Source organism: Cricetulus griseus, chromosome 7 (assembly GCF_003668045.3).
Source record: "Cricetulus griseus strain 17A/GY chromosome 7, alternate assembly CriGri-PICRH-1.0, whole genome shotgun sequence".
Classification (NCBI taxonomy): Eukaryota; Metazoa; Chordata; class Mammalia; order Rodentia; family Cricetidae; genus Cricetulus; species Cricetulus griseus.
Genome location: NC_048600.1, coordinates 687187 through 703591, shown reverse-complemented (window position 1 = coordinate 703591; position 16405 = coordinate 687187). Strand labels below are relative to the sequence as shown.

At 41.9% G+C, this 16405-nt stretch overlaps 1 protein-coding gene across 6 annotated transcripts in view; it reads right to left on the bottom strand.

Moving 5' to 3' along the window:
- Znf326 (zinc finger protein 326) overlaps positions 1-11064 on the bottom strand; it is a 41233-nt gene extending 30169 nt beyond the window's left edge. Inside the window, exons 1-6 of one of the 6 annotated variants that reach the window (XM_027425887.2) lie at positions 10885-11051; positions 8778-8822; positions 5633-5882; positions 3670-3705; positions 3463-3574; positions 1026-1431 (exon numbers count right to left, since the gene is read on the bottom strand). In XM_027425887.2, coding sequence (XP_027281688.1) covers positions 1026-1431; positions 3463-3574; positions 3670-3705; positions 5633-5654 — 576 coding nt within the window. In that variant the 5' untranslated portion in view covers positions 5655-5882; positions 8778-8822; positions 10885-11051. Of the gene's footprint in view, positions 1-1025; positions 1432-3462; positions 3575-3615; positions 3706-5632; positions 5883-8777; positions 8823-10884 lie in introns of those variants that run through there. The other 5 variants (XM_035447862.1, XM_035447859.1, XM_027425886.2 and 2 more) reach the window with 5 other exon arrangements.
- Between the last annotated feature and the right edge of the window lie 5341 nt (positions 11065-16405).

The following is a 16405-nucleotide window of genomic DNA, read 5'->3' as shown; positions in this document are numbered from 1 at the left end:
ACTTTTAAAAATGCAAAACTTCTATACAAGTAAGACACTACACTGCTGACCAAAGGCTAATGACCAGTCAAACCACATGCCCTACCTACTACAGTTTTTATCAGAATACTTTCTTCTACAAGAAGTAAACACAACTGACTTTGAAAAATCATCTTATATTATAAATATAGAAATATGCATTAGTATTTATATGACCAAACTACATAATTCTATAACCTATATACCTTTACTAGGTAAAAATTTATCAAGTTACCCAAGACCACAAAGCATAATTGTTACAATGTATATCCCAAAATTAAACACCTATAGACTAATATATTTATCCAGCTAGGCAATAACTTGCAAAATATTACTTCCTAGAAAGCAACCATAAACATATACACAAGTAAGAGACTCTTTCTCAATAGAGTTGGGGGAAATAAAACAATCACCAACAGACATACAGTAAGAGAGCAAGTTAGCAAAATAACACTGAGCACAAATCACTACCATCTGTTACTCACGCCAACTTCTTCATCATGTAAGCATGGCTAAGCTATCCTGACCTATCACTGATTTGATCTCATGTGTTTAACAGGAAATACGGAACTTTGAAGGGATTCTGCTTACTAGAGTTTACTAACAAAGGATAAATATTTTATCATACATTGCACCTTTAACCTACTTAAAGCTCAAAAAGGATTCAGTTACCTTTTATAATAATCCAACAGCTATCTCACCAGCAAAACTGCTAGTGTTTACAAGGAAAAATGCAACTCCTTTTAACCCCTTTTAGACCAAACCTAATATCCTCACCTTTTTCATAAAGGGAGATTTGGCATAACTTCATGAATAATCATCTCACACTGCAACTTATTTTCTGAGGTGCTGGAAAACTTTTGCAGCCAACCTAAAACTTGATGACTCAGCCTCTATTTAAAACACACTGGGACAAACAGTGTTTGTTCTCGTTGAAAACCATGGTCTTGAAAGGGTTTAAAAGAGTGACTATTGAAAAGAATCTGAAAAGATTCTGTTGTACTTACTCCTCGGCCTCGGCCTCTGCCTGTTGATGGTCCTCCAAAAGCATCATAGTTTCTGCTTCCAAACGTACTTTCAGGATAAGCAGGCGTTCCTCTCCCCCGAGAGCCTACAGGTGCAGGCTTCATATGGGGTGAAGAAAAACTGCTGTAGGAAGAGTAATTCTCTCTTCCTGTGTCCTCCATAAACCCAGGCCTCAATTTTGAACGGGAGTAAGGTTCTTCCCAGCTAGACCCGCCCTGGTTTCTACCTCCGAAAGAGTCAAGGCTATTCCGGTAGGAGCTCTCAAATCGACCACCATAACTACCTCCGAAGCGGCTTTGTTCGGGTTCATTAAAACCATAGCCAGATCTGTACAGATCTCGCCCACCCAGAGAAGACCTGGAGTCGTAAGACTCATAAGGTCCAAACCTGGAAAAGTTGCACAGTGAGGGAAAAAACAAAAGTAAGCTTACTAATGTTAGACAATTCAAAAGACAAGTTATCAGATGACATTTATCAACTAAAATTCATTTATACCAGAGTGGTTTGCATAGCTCTGCTTCTGCTCACACTTGATTAGGGCTGGGCAGTTCAATGTGAGACCAGACAGAAAGCTATCTGAGTCACTTTCTAAATATAAATTGAGTTTAGTTAACCTTAGCTTTAAACTGCTTTTTAGCAGCTTCTCTATTTTATTTTAGTAAGATTTGTCTGACTAATAATTAAAGCCCAGCCCTAGTCTTAGGAAAAGTATTTGCTAAAGTTCACCAACTAATTAAATGTTTTTAAATCCTTCCCTAATATTGAAAATTACAAAGCATTTACAATATTTTGGCTTTTTAGGGACACAAAGACTACATAGATGGGGGAGTCTTTGTGATACTGACTGATCCTTTGCACCTCGATATTCTATGTCACAAAACTGCCTCATTATGTCTACAATAATCAAAGCTGAGAATTACAAAGGTTATAAAGTTTGACATTCTGTCAAACTTCAGCCAAGGCCAATCCTTAAACACTCTGCTAGACTAGTAAATCTAACAAATCTAGAAGAATAAACATGTAAAATAGAACACAAAAGACCACCAACATATACCCTCTACATATGAATATTCAAAGCAGATGGGAAAGAATACATTTTATAATGCCTTCAATTATTTGAAAAAGTATTTCCTATCAGGAAATTATTACATTAAAAACTACTCTAAAAGGTAAGCACACTGTCTCGACAGAAAAAAAAAAATCATTTTACTTATCACAAATCCAAAGCATGGATTACAGAAGTTGCTTATTATCTTACAACAGTTTTTAAAAAGCTCACAATTACACAAGAGATGAATGATAACTACAGAAATAGTTTATCCACAATACACTTACAATGTAAGAGGGCAATAACTGATGTACTACGACATTTAAATGATGTTACATTAGGCAGTGATTTACAGGTCACTCCATAGAAGATGCTATTTACTCCTGAAGCCTATGGCCATATCAATACTATTCCTCCCGACTTCACACTTCAAAACAGTCCATAAAGACAGTAATTAACTGCTTTCTAGATTGTCCTCTACTGTGAGACACAGTGACACACTTGAAGCACAAAGAAAACAAGCACTGCTCAAGTCCATCATTAAAGAATTCAGGCCCTTCAGTTTATGAAGGATGATCTATCTCAAATGTCTAACTAGTTTCACTTTGTATTTAGAAGGAAGTTTTATATCTCAAAAAATAGACCCCTTTAAGGTTATCAAACATGATCAATCCTAAGACCTATAGTTGTGTAATTAGATTTAAGTATCAAAGAATATCAACAGTAAAATAGAAATAGCCTAGACTGTAGTGCAGTGTCCGTGACCCAAATTTTTAAGCACAATGTTTTGGATGTAAGCAGCAGCTGCAGTAAACAATCCAAACATGATTTAAAGAACACTTCTACTATTACAATATGCTCTTCAAACTTGCTTTAAAATTAAACTCAAGGGAAAATCTATCTTAAATATGTCTTAAAAACTGAAAGCTGCTAGACTGGTTCAGTTAAAGCCATATTAGGCAGTCTATTTTGCTGTTACACAGTGCCCACATTAGAAAAAAATTTTTCTTTTCAACAATAAAATAATTCACAAGTAAATATTTCCAATGACATTTTATATCATTTGATCAGGACATTTTGATTGATAAGAAATTAAAATAAAAGAAGTTTTTTTTTTTCTTTTTAAAGTGTCCACTGTTAAAGAATGTCTTATTCTACTACACTGAAATAAAAGTAAATGGTGTCCTCCAAAAACAATGTCTGTCAATGAGACTAAGAAAATTTTTATACCCATTAATTAGCACCTTAAAATATTTAAGGTGATTCAATATCAAACAGCAAAGTTCAAGTAACATAAAAGCCTAAGGAATACTTAAAACATCCAGAATCTTATAGTTCTAATTATTTGGCCAAGTGATTAAGCAATTTACCTGCTACCCCCACCACCACCACTGTGATTGTCCATGCCATAGGACTGGCTTAGGTAGGAATCCATGGATCTTTGACCCCCATAGGATCCATGGCCATAGTCACGATCCAGCCCTATAAGAGTTTAAAAAGAAAAAAAATTAAATGATGCTCACCTTTACTGGCACTCAAAAGAAGAATTTTTAGATAAATATCCTGGAATGTCAGACCTCCGTAAGATCCAGGGCCATAATCACGATCCATTCCTGAAAGAGTGGACACAAGACAGAGGATGAGTAAAATACACCATTCCTTCACAAGAATTTTCATTAGAAACAACATATTCACACTAATCATCTAAAGCAATAATCTGTACTAAAATTTTAACTCAATACTAAAGATAAAAAATAACAAAATGATAATATATTGAAAAATAGTATTTACTAACAAAGCTTCATATTTCAAAGAAAACTAAACTAGCAACTACAAAATTCTACATTACAAATGTTTTCATTGTAAGCATATTTAGTGGACTGTAAAGCTCCTACTATGATGTCCTGTATTTAGAACTTAGTACTATAGCATAAAAAAAGATAATACATAACTTTATGTATAATACCAAGAAATTTTTTTGCCCTAAGTATACCATTTTTTGTACTAATTTTTTTGTACTAATTGCTCCCAAGATATCTAAAAACTCAGGAGCACCTATATTTTCAACTAGAAATGTTCAGTTACTGATATAGATATTTTAGGAAGTAAAACCACAAACTAAGACCAATCTCTTGGCCCTGTGCCTCAAAATAACAAGGTTTCAACAAATACTTCAATTCTCAAATCCTTTGAATAAAACAAGTAGGTGTGACTTTTCATAACACAAACACTAAAAAACTCTAGTGTGGGAGTAAATCAACTTACTAAAAAAAGGTCATAAAATTGATAATGACTATAAAGATGAGAAATTATTTAAATGTTTCCTACAAAGTCCCTTAAAATGCCTCATTACCTCTCATTTCATATTCTTATTATAAATACAGTAGTCTACAGAGTAAAAACCTTCATTTATATTTTGACAAGAACCAAGTTGTACTTATAATCATTTAATGTTTCTAGTCTGAACAAAGATGAAACTTTACATAAATACTACTCATAGTTCTGTCTTTTAAGCCTGAAAGAGACCTTAATCAAATTTAATCTTTTCACTTTTTAGAGTCACAAACTAAAGTCCAAAAGAAGGAAATGAGTTTCCCAGTATCATGTAGGTATTCTCCTATTATAAAAACATTTTTTCTCCCAACCCAAGTATCTGCTTGGAGTCTTTTAATTATTTTCATATCTATTTCAATTACTAAACTATGCAAGAAAACTTTCACTGGTGGTCTCAGCTGAAAATCATTTTTCTTCTGTTCACAGAACCTGTAGAATCTATACAGTATTACAAGACATGCTGTCGTGGCCTCAGCTTAAATTTCTAATTTTTAATGTATCTTAGGGGAACAGTTATCATTGAATGGTTTGTTGAGCAGGGGTTCTAAGACCCATGAGGCCAAAACAATTTTCATAAATAACCAGGATATTATTTCCATTACGATAGCATTTGCACTAAAAGTATACAAATGCTGAAATAACTGGCATTTTAGTACGAATCAAGAAAGTATGAAGCCCCACACTAACCTAGCAGTAATTCTATGTGTCACATACCCAGTGACAAATGACAAATGTTTATATCACCTTTGCTTGAGAATGCCCTTGACAGAGCAATTAATAACTGTACTAAGTCCTGGCCTTTGATTTAATTACATCTTTCCATTACTCAATGTAATGAAACAGAAAATGCACATAAAGCTGCTGTGACACATACCAAAGTGTCAAAGTTCTCTCCAAGACAAGTCACTCTACCATGTTTGCTGTATGAATCAAATTAACTACTTACAAAGAACACTTTGCAGTGGGAAGGCTGGAAGACAAACACTATGGCTTCCATGGTACTATAAACTCACTCAAAAGCCCATGGCTGGGAAGGCAACAGGCCCTTGGAACCTATTGCTTCCTGTGATTTTATTATATGGACTCAGTGCAAACTCCTAAATATTTACATTTATACTCATAGGATAATGCTGCTCTCACAGCACTGGTCAGATAAGCTTCTTTTTATAGTGGGCAGTAGTCAAAAATAACAGTTGATGTCCAAACCTGTAAAGGACATCAGTATCATCCCCTCCAAGGCTCAGGGGCCACTGTGGAAGACAGGGCAGCAAGACTCTAAGAGGCCACGTGCAGGAGGAGGGCTGTGAAATGCTGTCCTCTGGACATGACGTGGCAGCTGCAGGCATCACCTCATAGCAGCCGTGCTTGTCCACACAAGACTGAGCCTGTCAACCATCCACCATGGACTGAGATGGGCTCATGAAGCACCATCAGTAGGCAGAGAAGCGACTGCCTGCTGGGAAGAGGGAATCATTCTTCAGTCTACCTATCCACTAGAAAGCTGCTCATGCTAGTTAACTTCAGCAGGTCTCAGAAAAGACATGAACATAGGAGGGGAACATGGGAAGAAGGGGCAGAGAGAGTTAAAAAATTAGTAAGGGCAGTGGGGTGAATATAATAATATACTTTCATCATGTATGATATTGTCAAAGAATAAAATGTTTTATAAACACATGGTTTTTAGACATGGGTATTTAGCAGACATTTTCTCCCAAATACAGTAAAACTGTAGCTACAAAGAAAATAAACTATTTGTTGCTAATGACAAAATTCATACTTTAGACTGAAAAAAAGCAAATTCTTAAAAACTTTTTCTACCACTGTCAACCTGACAGCTTCCTAACACTTAAAAAGTTTCCTAAGCAGTTGGTGGCATTAGTATGGTTTTTATATTGGAAAGTCTGCATATAGTCAATTGTCTGTTTGAAACCATGAGGTATTTAATATACTACACACAGTGGAGGAAAATAACCTTATTAACATTAAATCCCCGCAAGGCCTCACATAAAGTAACCTCAACATTAACTTTAGCCAGATACAGAAAGCAGAGGCTCAGTTGTTTCTACTAGTCTCTGAGTTAGTATGCCTATCTTAGCTTTTATTTTAGCATCTGTGTTTTGACTCCACTATAGTCACAAAGTGACTAGTATTGTGAACACTTGCAGGCCACCCCAGAGCTTTTCTATCACAGCTTTTCTATAACAATTCTCACTTGTTGTCCACACACTGTATTTAGTTAAAGACAGAGACCCTAGCACACATTACCAGTGTTTTTATAGGGAAATATGTTCTGTGAATAATTTTTCTCCCAGGTTACCAAAATGAACTTTAAAATTATTTCTGAAATGTAAACAAGACAGTACCTCTGTACTATTGAGAAAATACTTTATTCAGAAAAACAAAATCTGCCCTTAAAATAACCTATACGATCCTTTACTCTCTCTCTCTCTCTCTCTCTCTCTCTCTCTCTCTCTCTCTCTCTCTCTCTCTGTGTGTGTGTGTGTGTGTGTGTGTGTGTGTGTGTGTGTGTGTGTGCGCGCAAGTGCACACTAATGGACACCAGAAGACAAGTGTTCTGTCCTATCAGTCTTTGCTTCATTCCCTCCAGACAAGGTGTCTCACTGAAACTTGGAGTTAGGCTGACAGCCAGCAAGTCACAGTGGTCCTATCTCTATCCCACTAGTTACACATGCATGCACAGTCGTGCCTGGCTTTTTACTTGGTGATGGGCATTCAAACTCAGGTCCTCGTGCTTGCACAGCAAGTGCCCTTACCCACTGAGCCATCTCTCCAACCCCAACTAGTTCTTAACCAGAAACAACTCTCCCACACACCACCTCCCTCCTTCCTACACCCCCACCAAGGAGCACTGGAATGTCTATCATAAACATTTCTAGTTGTCACTACTAGGCAGCAGTTGCTACTGACATCTACCACATAGTGACCAAGGCTGCTGCTAAACATTCTGCAGTGAATGTATAGACAGACACAGACACAGACACACACACACAAGAGACAGAGAGACAGAAAGACAGACAGACAGACAGACAGACAGACACACACACACACACACACACACACACACACACACACACACACACACACAATCCTACAATAACATTAGCTAATCCAAAGTGGCAGCGGTGTCCAGGTTGAGAAACCACATACTCTCTGCCCTATCCCCTCTTAACCCCACTGACATGGGTACAGCCTCCACTGACAGGAGGCTCCTTGCTATTTCAACACATATATGCCCATGTACTTTCCACTTACTACTCCCTCTACCAGGAATGCTTCTCCCTTGTGTCTGCAGTGCTACCTCTTCCAGGCCTTCATTTCCATTGATTCTTATACATAAACAGATTGCCTCTGATTTTTCAATGCCTTCTGGCTACACCTCACCTCTCTAGCCTTATCTTCACGCTGCTCAGCAAAAAATAATCTGTTCTGGTCAAACCAGTCTTCCTTACTCTCTTTGAAGCACAGGTGTCACCTTCCTTTGCTGGTGCATTTCCCTCTACCAAGGATGTTCCCCATTTCCATCTGCCATGACTATATATCTGGTAAAATGGCTGGAGTTTGAGTTTCTCTGGTAGTCAAAGGTATTTACCCCACTTCCTCATGTCTTTCACATAATGATTTTGTTTTGTTTTAGCCTCCAAATTACTTTTTCAAAGTGCTTTTTTTTTCTGTTATCAACTCGTATGGCAGGGCCTTAATTCTAATAGCTACCAAACAACAGGCATGGCATTCCTTATGATTACAGCCAACACCAGGGTTTTGTTAAGCAGCAGTGAGGCTCCTCATGTGCTCCTTTGGACAGCTCTTTATCACTCATTTGGTCAGGGGAATATGGCCTCAACAGCAAAGCCAACAAGCCTTCCAACAAAAGCAGCATAGAACCAAGACAAAATCTACTTTATCTGTGTCCTGCCACTGGTCATTCAGAATGTAGCCAGAAATTAAAGAATCTAAGTAAAATAAAACAAATATAAAGTCAAAGTAACCTAACTTCTTTTTTCTGATCCCAAGTTCAAATGCTATACACAGAACTGGAGCTATTACTCACTCAGTGGCAGAATCCTTGCATAGCATTCCTGAGATTCCCAGCAAGTGTACACATAAGAATTCACACACACACACACACACACACACACACACACACCAGAAAAACAAACACTATATAATACAGTGTGACATTAATACTGAGATTTATGAACCAAGAGTCAAAACATCATCTGAAACAAAGTAGGTTGACTTTTTACATTGATATTTGTGCTTTTATGGATATGAAAAAAGATAAAATACATCCCCTCAACAAAATTAAAAGGAAATTAAAAAGAATACTTACCATTAAAGCCCTGGTAAGTATTCCTGGAAGCAGAGTGTATGTAATCTACGAAGACATTCAACAGAAAGGAATTAGTGCAATGTTAGCAAAACCCAAAATCATACTCATCTACTCACAATTTTCAAATGTCATTAACTCAATTACCAGAAAAAACGGGGGTACAGATAATTACAAATATCCATTTGGGAAAACACATCACTCCTTCACAGCCTAATGGCAATGCGAAAACTAGTGTATACTCCATATCTATAACTGCCAAAAGAGGAGAGAGATCAAGGGCTAATTTACACAAATAACAGGGAAAGCAGATTATGTATCAAGTGATACAAAACAGGGATACATTTGAGAACTGATCATATGGAATGTAAATGTTTCAAGGTCAATGTTTGTTTCACCACTTAACCTATTCTCTAAATACTTCAGGAGCTTGTCTGAAAAACATACATGCATATATGTATGAGTGTGTGGGTTGTATCCACCCAGGCATAATGTTAAAGCCTTTATTTAACTCCACAAATAAAGACTAGAAGAACGGAATTTAATACAGAGCTTCTGGATATACCAGAGCCCTGGCATATGACACAGGATTGGGTTCTACGACCCAACTGCAGCAGGGGTGGCTGAGGACTGCCATTATTTATTATTTTATTATAATCATAATAAAAAGCAAACACACCAAATTTACCATTACTTTTTCAATTCTCTACTGAAAATTAATTTCCTTACTGACTCACTGCTCCCATTGTCCTCCCATTCACCACAAGGTGAACTTCTGGCACACCACATATGCTGGCAGTGTCGTCAAACTTTGGTGTGAAAACATAATGTATTTTCTCTTTGCAATGTCAACTCTGGCTACTACAATAGTTGTCATTTAGAGTCAGCCATATCAGAATGAGTCCCAGCCCAACACTGAAACACCAGCAGGGCAGTACACTATTCTGAAGAGACGAACTATTTCAATGCAACCGAAAAGCACAACAAAAGGGGAGGGGGGGTGACTGTGTCTCCTTTCCTGTACTTACATATTTGACAGCCTTTAACTTCTTGTAGCAAATCAAAAATCAAAAGCTCACTCAATACAACACCAACTAAGATCACATCTTAAGTCAATGTTAAAAGACCATTTCCTGCAGAGGCAGAGGCTTCCTTACAAGAAACCAACCGGTTTTATTTAGAGATACTTAGTTCCTAGATACCTAGTTTCCAGATTACACTCAGTTTAATCCTACAAACGACACCCTGTCTCCCTAACACTGCCACAATGTATCACTTTATCTTGACACTAATCCCTGTGTAAACTGAGTAAGATTTGACGATGCCTAACTAACTGCGCTTCGTGGCCCAGGACAGAATGGCCCAAAGAACTAGTTCGGGGAGGCCTGAAAAGCACCCTTAGGAACCGGTTTATTTATTCAGTACGAACAACACCGGTCGGTCTACCTGAACGTGGAGGGCATCGGGACTTGCTATGTCAGAATTCTAACTTCAGGAGCCTTCGTCCACCAGCACCCCCCCCCCCAAAATGTGCACTGGTCCACAGAACTATGCGGACGAGGGGTTTCCAAGCAGGTAAACTGGGGTGAGTTATTCAACAGCCCCGTCTTATTACGTTCAAAGAACTTGCAGATTCCGGCTCCAAGAGGGGAAGGATCGAAGCCCACCCGATGGAACGCTTTAAGCTCGCCTCACATCGAGAAGCATCGCACCGGCCTGAGGCGGCCCGTGTCGGGGTTTGGTCGAGCCCAGGGCGAGCGGTCAAGAGCGGCTCCACCCGACACCCGCTCGTTCGCTCGCTGCTCCGTGGGGCCCGGCCGCCCCGCTATGCAAGGCCGGGAAGTTGCCGGCGGCCCCGGGCGAGCCTGAGGACGGATCCCGGAGGCCGCGGGGCTCGCCGCGAGGCCGACCCCGGGGACAGCGGGCAGCAGGGAGGACTCCGGCCGGCCAGCCGGATACCCGCGTGCGGCTCGCCGTCGCCGCGCGGCCCACAGAACAAAGCCACACGGCCATCTTGAGGCGGTAAACAGACCCCCGGCAAGCAGGCCGCCCGCTCGCCCGCTCGCCCGCTCGCCCGCGCCCGGCCGCCGCCCGCCCACGCGCCGCTCACCGTCTTCGAAGTCCATGCTGCGCCGCCGCGGGCTGACGGTGCCGCTGGGCTCGGCGCTGAGCTGTGGACCCGCCGCAAGCGCCCGCGACCCGACCAGATCCGACGACTCCAGGCGAGCGGCCCGCGCGACCGAGAGCGGCGCTACCGGCCGGGGAAGCCGCAGGCCACAGCGAGGCTGGGGGCGGGCTGGCGGGCGCTGCCAGGCGCGGCAGCCCGGCCTGCGATTGGCCGGCACGGCGCGGTAGCTGGCCCTCGCGCGGGCGGGGGCGGGATGGGAGTTGGCTGCCGGGCCTCCCGGGTCCTGCCCCTGGTGAGCCGGGCGGACGAAAGGTGAGATGGGACCACGGAAGGAAGACTGGCGATCGTGGGGCGAGCTCAGGGAGCCGGAAAGCCGGCCATGTTTGAGCCTGGCAAGAGCGACGGGGTCCCGCGGGGACCTTTGGCTTCTTGTCGACTGCAGACGGAAGGCCCTGGAGGAAACGTTGGAAGGACCTGGGGAGTTCCTTCCTGGGAGACACTAACAGAGGTGCACAGGCTGCTAAATAGGAGACAATCATAAGACGGTCCCCAGACAGGCTGTGAGCCACTGCTGGGTTTCAGGGTGTAAGTAAAACAACTGTGAAAACTCACAGATGGGAAAGATTAGGCAGGGAGAAAGTAGTCCACACACACATAGACACACACACACACACACATACACCACATACACACACACACCACACACTCACATCACACATACACACCACATACACCACACACACATAGACACACACCATACACATAGACACACTCACACACCATACACACCCATATACCACATACATACACAGCACACACTCACACACACACACACACACACACACACACACACACACACATTTTTTTTCCACAGAGCAAACGGTAGTAACAACAAATTGGTTACCAAATAGAAAGCAGGAAAGAAAATTATTTGCTCTTTTTCAGGGTTCTATTCACTTGCTCAACCAATTTCTGAGGAAGCAGGAAATAAAGCTGGAAGAACAATGAGGTGTATTACAGTAGCCCCAACTCTGGGCAGGGCATTACCTCCTCCTCCTCATTTTCCTTCTCCACCCGCATTGACTCATCTTGTTCTCCACCCTTTTCCTGATCCCCCCTTTTTTCCTCCTACACATGTTTTCTGTTCACCTGGGTTAAACATGTTGAAAACTGAACCCACAGTTTCCCTTCTCAAACCTGTTTATCCTCCTGTATTCTTTCATCTGTTCTCAGCACCATAAGCCACCACACACTAATCCCAGCCAGAAGGTTCTCTCTGCTCCTCCAGCCTCCCACTTCCAGTTCACGTACTGAACCCTTTCATCTGCGTATCACCACCTAAAATGTCTTGTGTGTCCCATCCTTTTCACTCGTGCTGCCACTGCCCGAGTTAAGGCACTCAATACCTCTCTGCAAAAAATCTTGCATTTGCTTCCTAATTAATTTCTCTGCCTTCATCCTCACCTGTTTCAGCCTCCTCCAGCTGAAGTGATCTAAATGCAAATATGAATGTATCCTTCCCACAAGGAAGGCAGGGAGTAGATCTAGTCAAAGCCGCCTAACATGGAGCACAAACAGAAGATGGGGGATACTGCTGTCCTCTCCCTATAATTCCCTTCCTCCTCCCTCCCCCCATGTCCCTGTCCTCCCTCTCTCCTTTATAAACTCTTTTTAAGTTATGAATAAGTATTGTCTGTATGTGGGTTAAGTGCACACGAGTGCAGGTGCCCTTAGAAGCCAGAAGAGGGCACCAGATCCCCTACAACCACAATTACAGGTGGCTGTGAGCTTCAGGCTGTGTGCTAGCAACTGAACTCAGGTTCTCTGGAAGAGCAGCAAGCACTCTTAATCATGGAGCCATCTCTCCAGTCCACCCTGCCCATCATGGTTATTCATTTCCTGACCCCACCTCACCAAACATGCCTGTGCTTTTTCACAGTTCCTGACTTTGTGTTAATCCCTCAAAACACAACTCAGAACTGAATTCCATAGAATACATCCCCAGATCTCATTCCCATGGGCTGGACTTGTACTTCTCAAGTATACCTTTAAACACCGTTCAAAACTAAAACAGATTCACAGCCAGTCAGTCCTGATGGATGGAGACCAGGAATGTCCATTCTAACAGAAACAGCAGTTGCTAGAAATCCACACCTAAGGAGCAAGGCCTTACAGCACTGTCTCCCTTTGATGATTTTGGCTTCATGCCTTCTTCATTCTTTGCAATTACAAGGTCTTCTTTGTACCCTTGGTGTCAAGAACATGTGTTTCCTAAGTGAAACTGAACTTTCCCTCAGGGTTTCTAATGCTTTTCTTGTCATCATTTTCCTCCCAACTTATTCTGCAGGAGGAATGATTTTGTAACCTGAGGTCCTAAGACCTTAACCTTAGCATGGCTAGGAAGGAATAAACATTAGGTCACTATATTTTCTATGTCTCTCTCTCTCTCTCTCTCTCTCTCTCTCTCTCTCTCTCTCTCTCTGTGTGTGTGTGTGTGTGTGTGTGTCTGTGTGTGTGTGTGTGTGTGTGTGTGTGACCCCCTTCTCACCTTCCCTTCCCTCCCCTGGAAGAGAAATTGCCAGGCAAGGAGCTACTCACTCAAGAAGAAATCCAGTCTGAAACTTGTACTGAGAGCCAGCATATACATATCTGTTCTCCCTCCCCCTTCCTCTTTCCTAACTAGGAAGTCTTCTTAGGTAGTTGGCCATTCAGAGTTACACCTGGTGTCTTAGTTACACTTCCATTGGTGTTAAGAGACAGCATGACCATGGCGACTTATTTTTAAAATGATTTAATTGAAGGCTTACTTACAGTTTCAGAAGGTGGGTCCATGGCCATCACGGTGGGGAGCATGACAGGGAGACATATTGCTGGAGCAGCAGCTGAAAACTTAAATCTGATCCACAAGCAGGAGACAGAGAGACTAGGCCTGTCCTGAGTTTTTGAAACCTCAAAGCCCATCCCCAGTGTCACACCTCCAACAAGACCACACACCCCCATCCTTCCTAAACAGTTCAACTGGGGACCAAACATTCAAACATGTGAGTCTGTGGAGACCCTTCTCATTCAATCCACCACACTCTGCACTACTCAACAAGTCATCAGCTGTTCCTACATTATTATTTATTTATCATTATTTATTCAACAAATTCTGAGCACTAACTACATGCCCATGCATCATTTTCTTATGTCATTGTTATTACTTGCCTCCCAGAGTCCAGCTAGGTTCCCTCTTTGTTAGGCTCGGCTTTGTACCGGGTCCAATCCTTTTGTACACATCTTCTGTGTATTTTATAGCAGATAGCAGGTTAATGAATTACAGACCAGCAAGTCTATTAGAAGTTTAGAAAGATATGGGTCTAGGACTTTTTACATGCAGAGATACACAGGACTAAATTAGGTGGAGGCTACAGGGGCAAGGAGGAAATGAGAGGTTACACCTAGGACATGTTCTGCCGGGAATGACATCAGAGAAGTTACAGCCTTGAACCCAAGAAGAACTGGGTATCTGAACTCCCTAATGACCCAGAGACTTTTGTTCTGCTCCTGACTCTCTGCCTCCACCCCAACACTACGGGACTGCTGCTGCCACTCCTGTAAACAAAGCAGCATTCTCACATGGCCACAATTTTGGTTGGCTCATCTGTGCACCCTCTCTTCCTTCTCTGTCCTTCCAGTTCACTGTAAAGATCACCTCTTTCCAAACATCTCCCTAAGGTCTCCATCAGAATCCCCGTCTATGTAACACATGGAGTTACACATCCACAATTTCACAGTAGGATTCTTGTTACCACTTAGGAGTTTGTCACAACCTTGCCTGGCACCGCGTTCATACTTTTTTCCTTGGATAGCCTAGTTGTCACCATGAATGCTGAGGGGAAAGGAGCATTTACCAAATCTGCCTATGAAGACCAGAGGACAATGGATCCCCAAAACTAGAGTTAAAGATGGTTGTGAGAGCCACCTGATGTTGGTGTTGGGAATGAAGCCTGAGTCCTGTGAGAGAGCAGTCAGCCCTCTGACCTGCTGACCCATCTCTCCAGCTTTACTGGAGTGTATTTTATACCTAAGACTCACTTGAAGTTTCTCCCTGATTTTAATACAGGACTTTAAAAGGATGCAGAGTCTCCAAAAGCTAAAAGGAATAACAAAATAATTCATCTTTGTTATACCCCAAACACTAATAAGTATTCAAAGCACTTTACATGTGTTATCTACCTATGACGTATGTACTCCTCTCATCCCCAACTCACCAACAAGGTAACCTTCCTTGCACAAGATACCCAGCTAACAAAACATAAAGAACCAAGCTCAGTCAGCCTGGGCCTAGTTGTAGACCAGGCTGGCCTCGAACTCACAGAGATCCTCCTGCTTCTGCCTTCTGAGTGCTGGGATTAAAGGCATGTGTCACCAGGCTGGCTTAACCCTGGCAACTCTAATAAAGAAAAATGTTTAATTGGGGTGGCAGCTTACAGCTCAGAGGTTCAGTCCAATATCATCAAAGTGGACCATGACAGTGTGCAGGCAGACATGGTGCTAGAGAATTAGCTGAGAGTCCTACATTTTGCAGGCAACAGGAAGTGAACCAAGATACTGTGCAGAATCTTGAGCATGTATGAGACCCCCAAAGCCTGCCCCCACAGCGACACACTTTCTCCAAAAAGACACCACCCACTCCAGCAAGGCCATATCTCCTAATAGTAGCACTCTCTTCGGTGGCCATTTTCTTCTAAACCACCACCAGGGGAGAAGTTCCCATGGTACCTTGTGTCTTCCTAATATGTCACAGTACGTCATAGCTTTTACCAGGTAAACTGGGAGCAAATGAGCTGTGATGTCAACTCCAGTGATTATACGAAGAGACAAGGCTGGACATACGGTTCTACTCTTGACAGCACTTGCCGTACATCGTGAGGAGCAGAATTCAGCTCCCAGCACCCACATAAAAACTAGAGGAAGCCAAATATCAGCACCTCCATCTCTAAAGGATAAGAATGCCCTTTTCAGGTGTCTACACATACAAATGTCTGTACACACAAGGGCACATACACTAGACACACAAACAAACCTTAAACAATAATAGATGAGGCTCTCCAGGAAGTCGCTTTATTTGCTGTAATATTTAGATATTAGATAAGTCTTGTTGAGGAGGTTACCCCTTGATGTGGCTCTACGATTGAGACCCTTGAAAGTGAAGATTGCTTCTTGCTGTCACCAGCTCCACAGCAACATAGTTGGCACCTTGAAACATTGTTTAGTATGTTTGTTGGATAAATAAAAAAGGACACAGGACCAGTTTCTGTATCCATAAATCCCTCATTATACATTAAGGCCACACTTGGGAATATTTTCTCAAATAAATAAACCTTTAAAAAAAAAACATGGGCTAGAAAGGTGGCTCAAAGGTTAAGAGCACTGACTGCTCTTCCAGAGGTCCTGAGTTCAATTCCCAGCAACCACATGGTGGCTCACAGCCATCTATAATGAGATCTGGTGCCCTTTT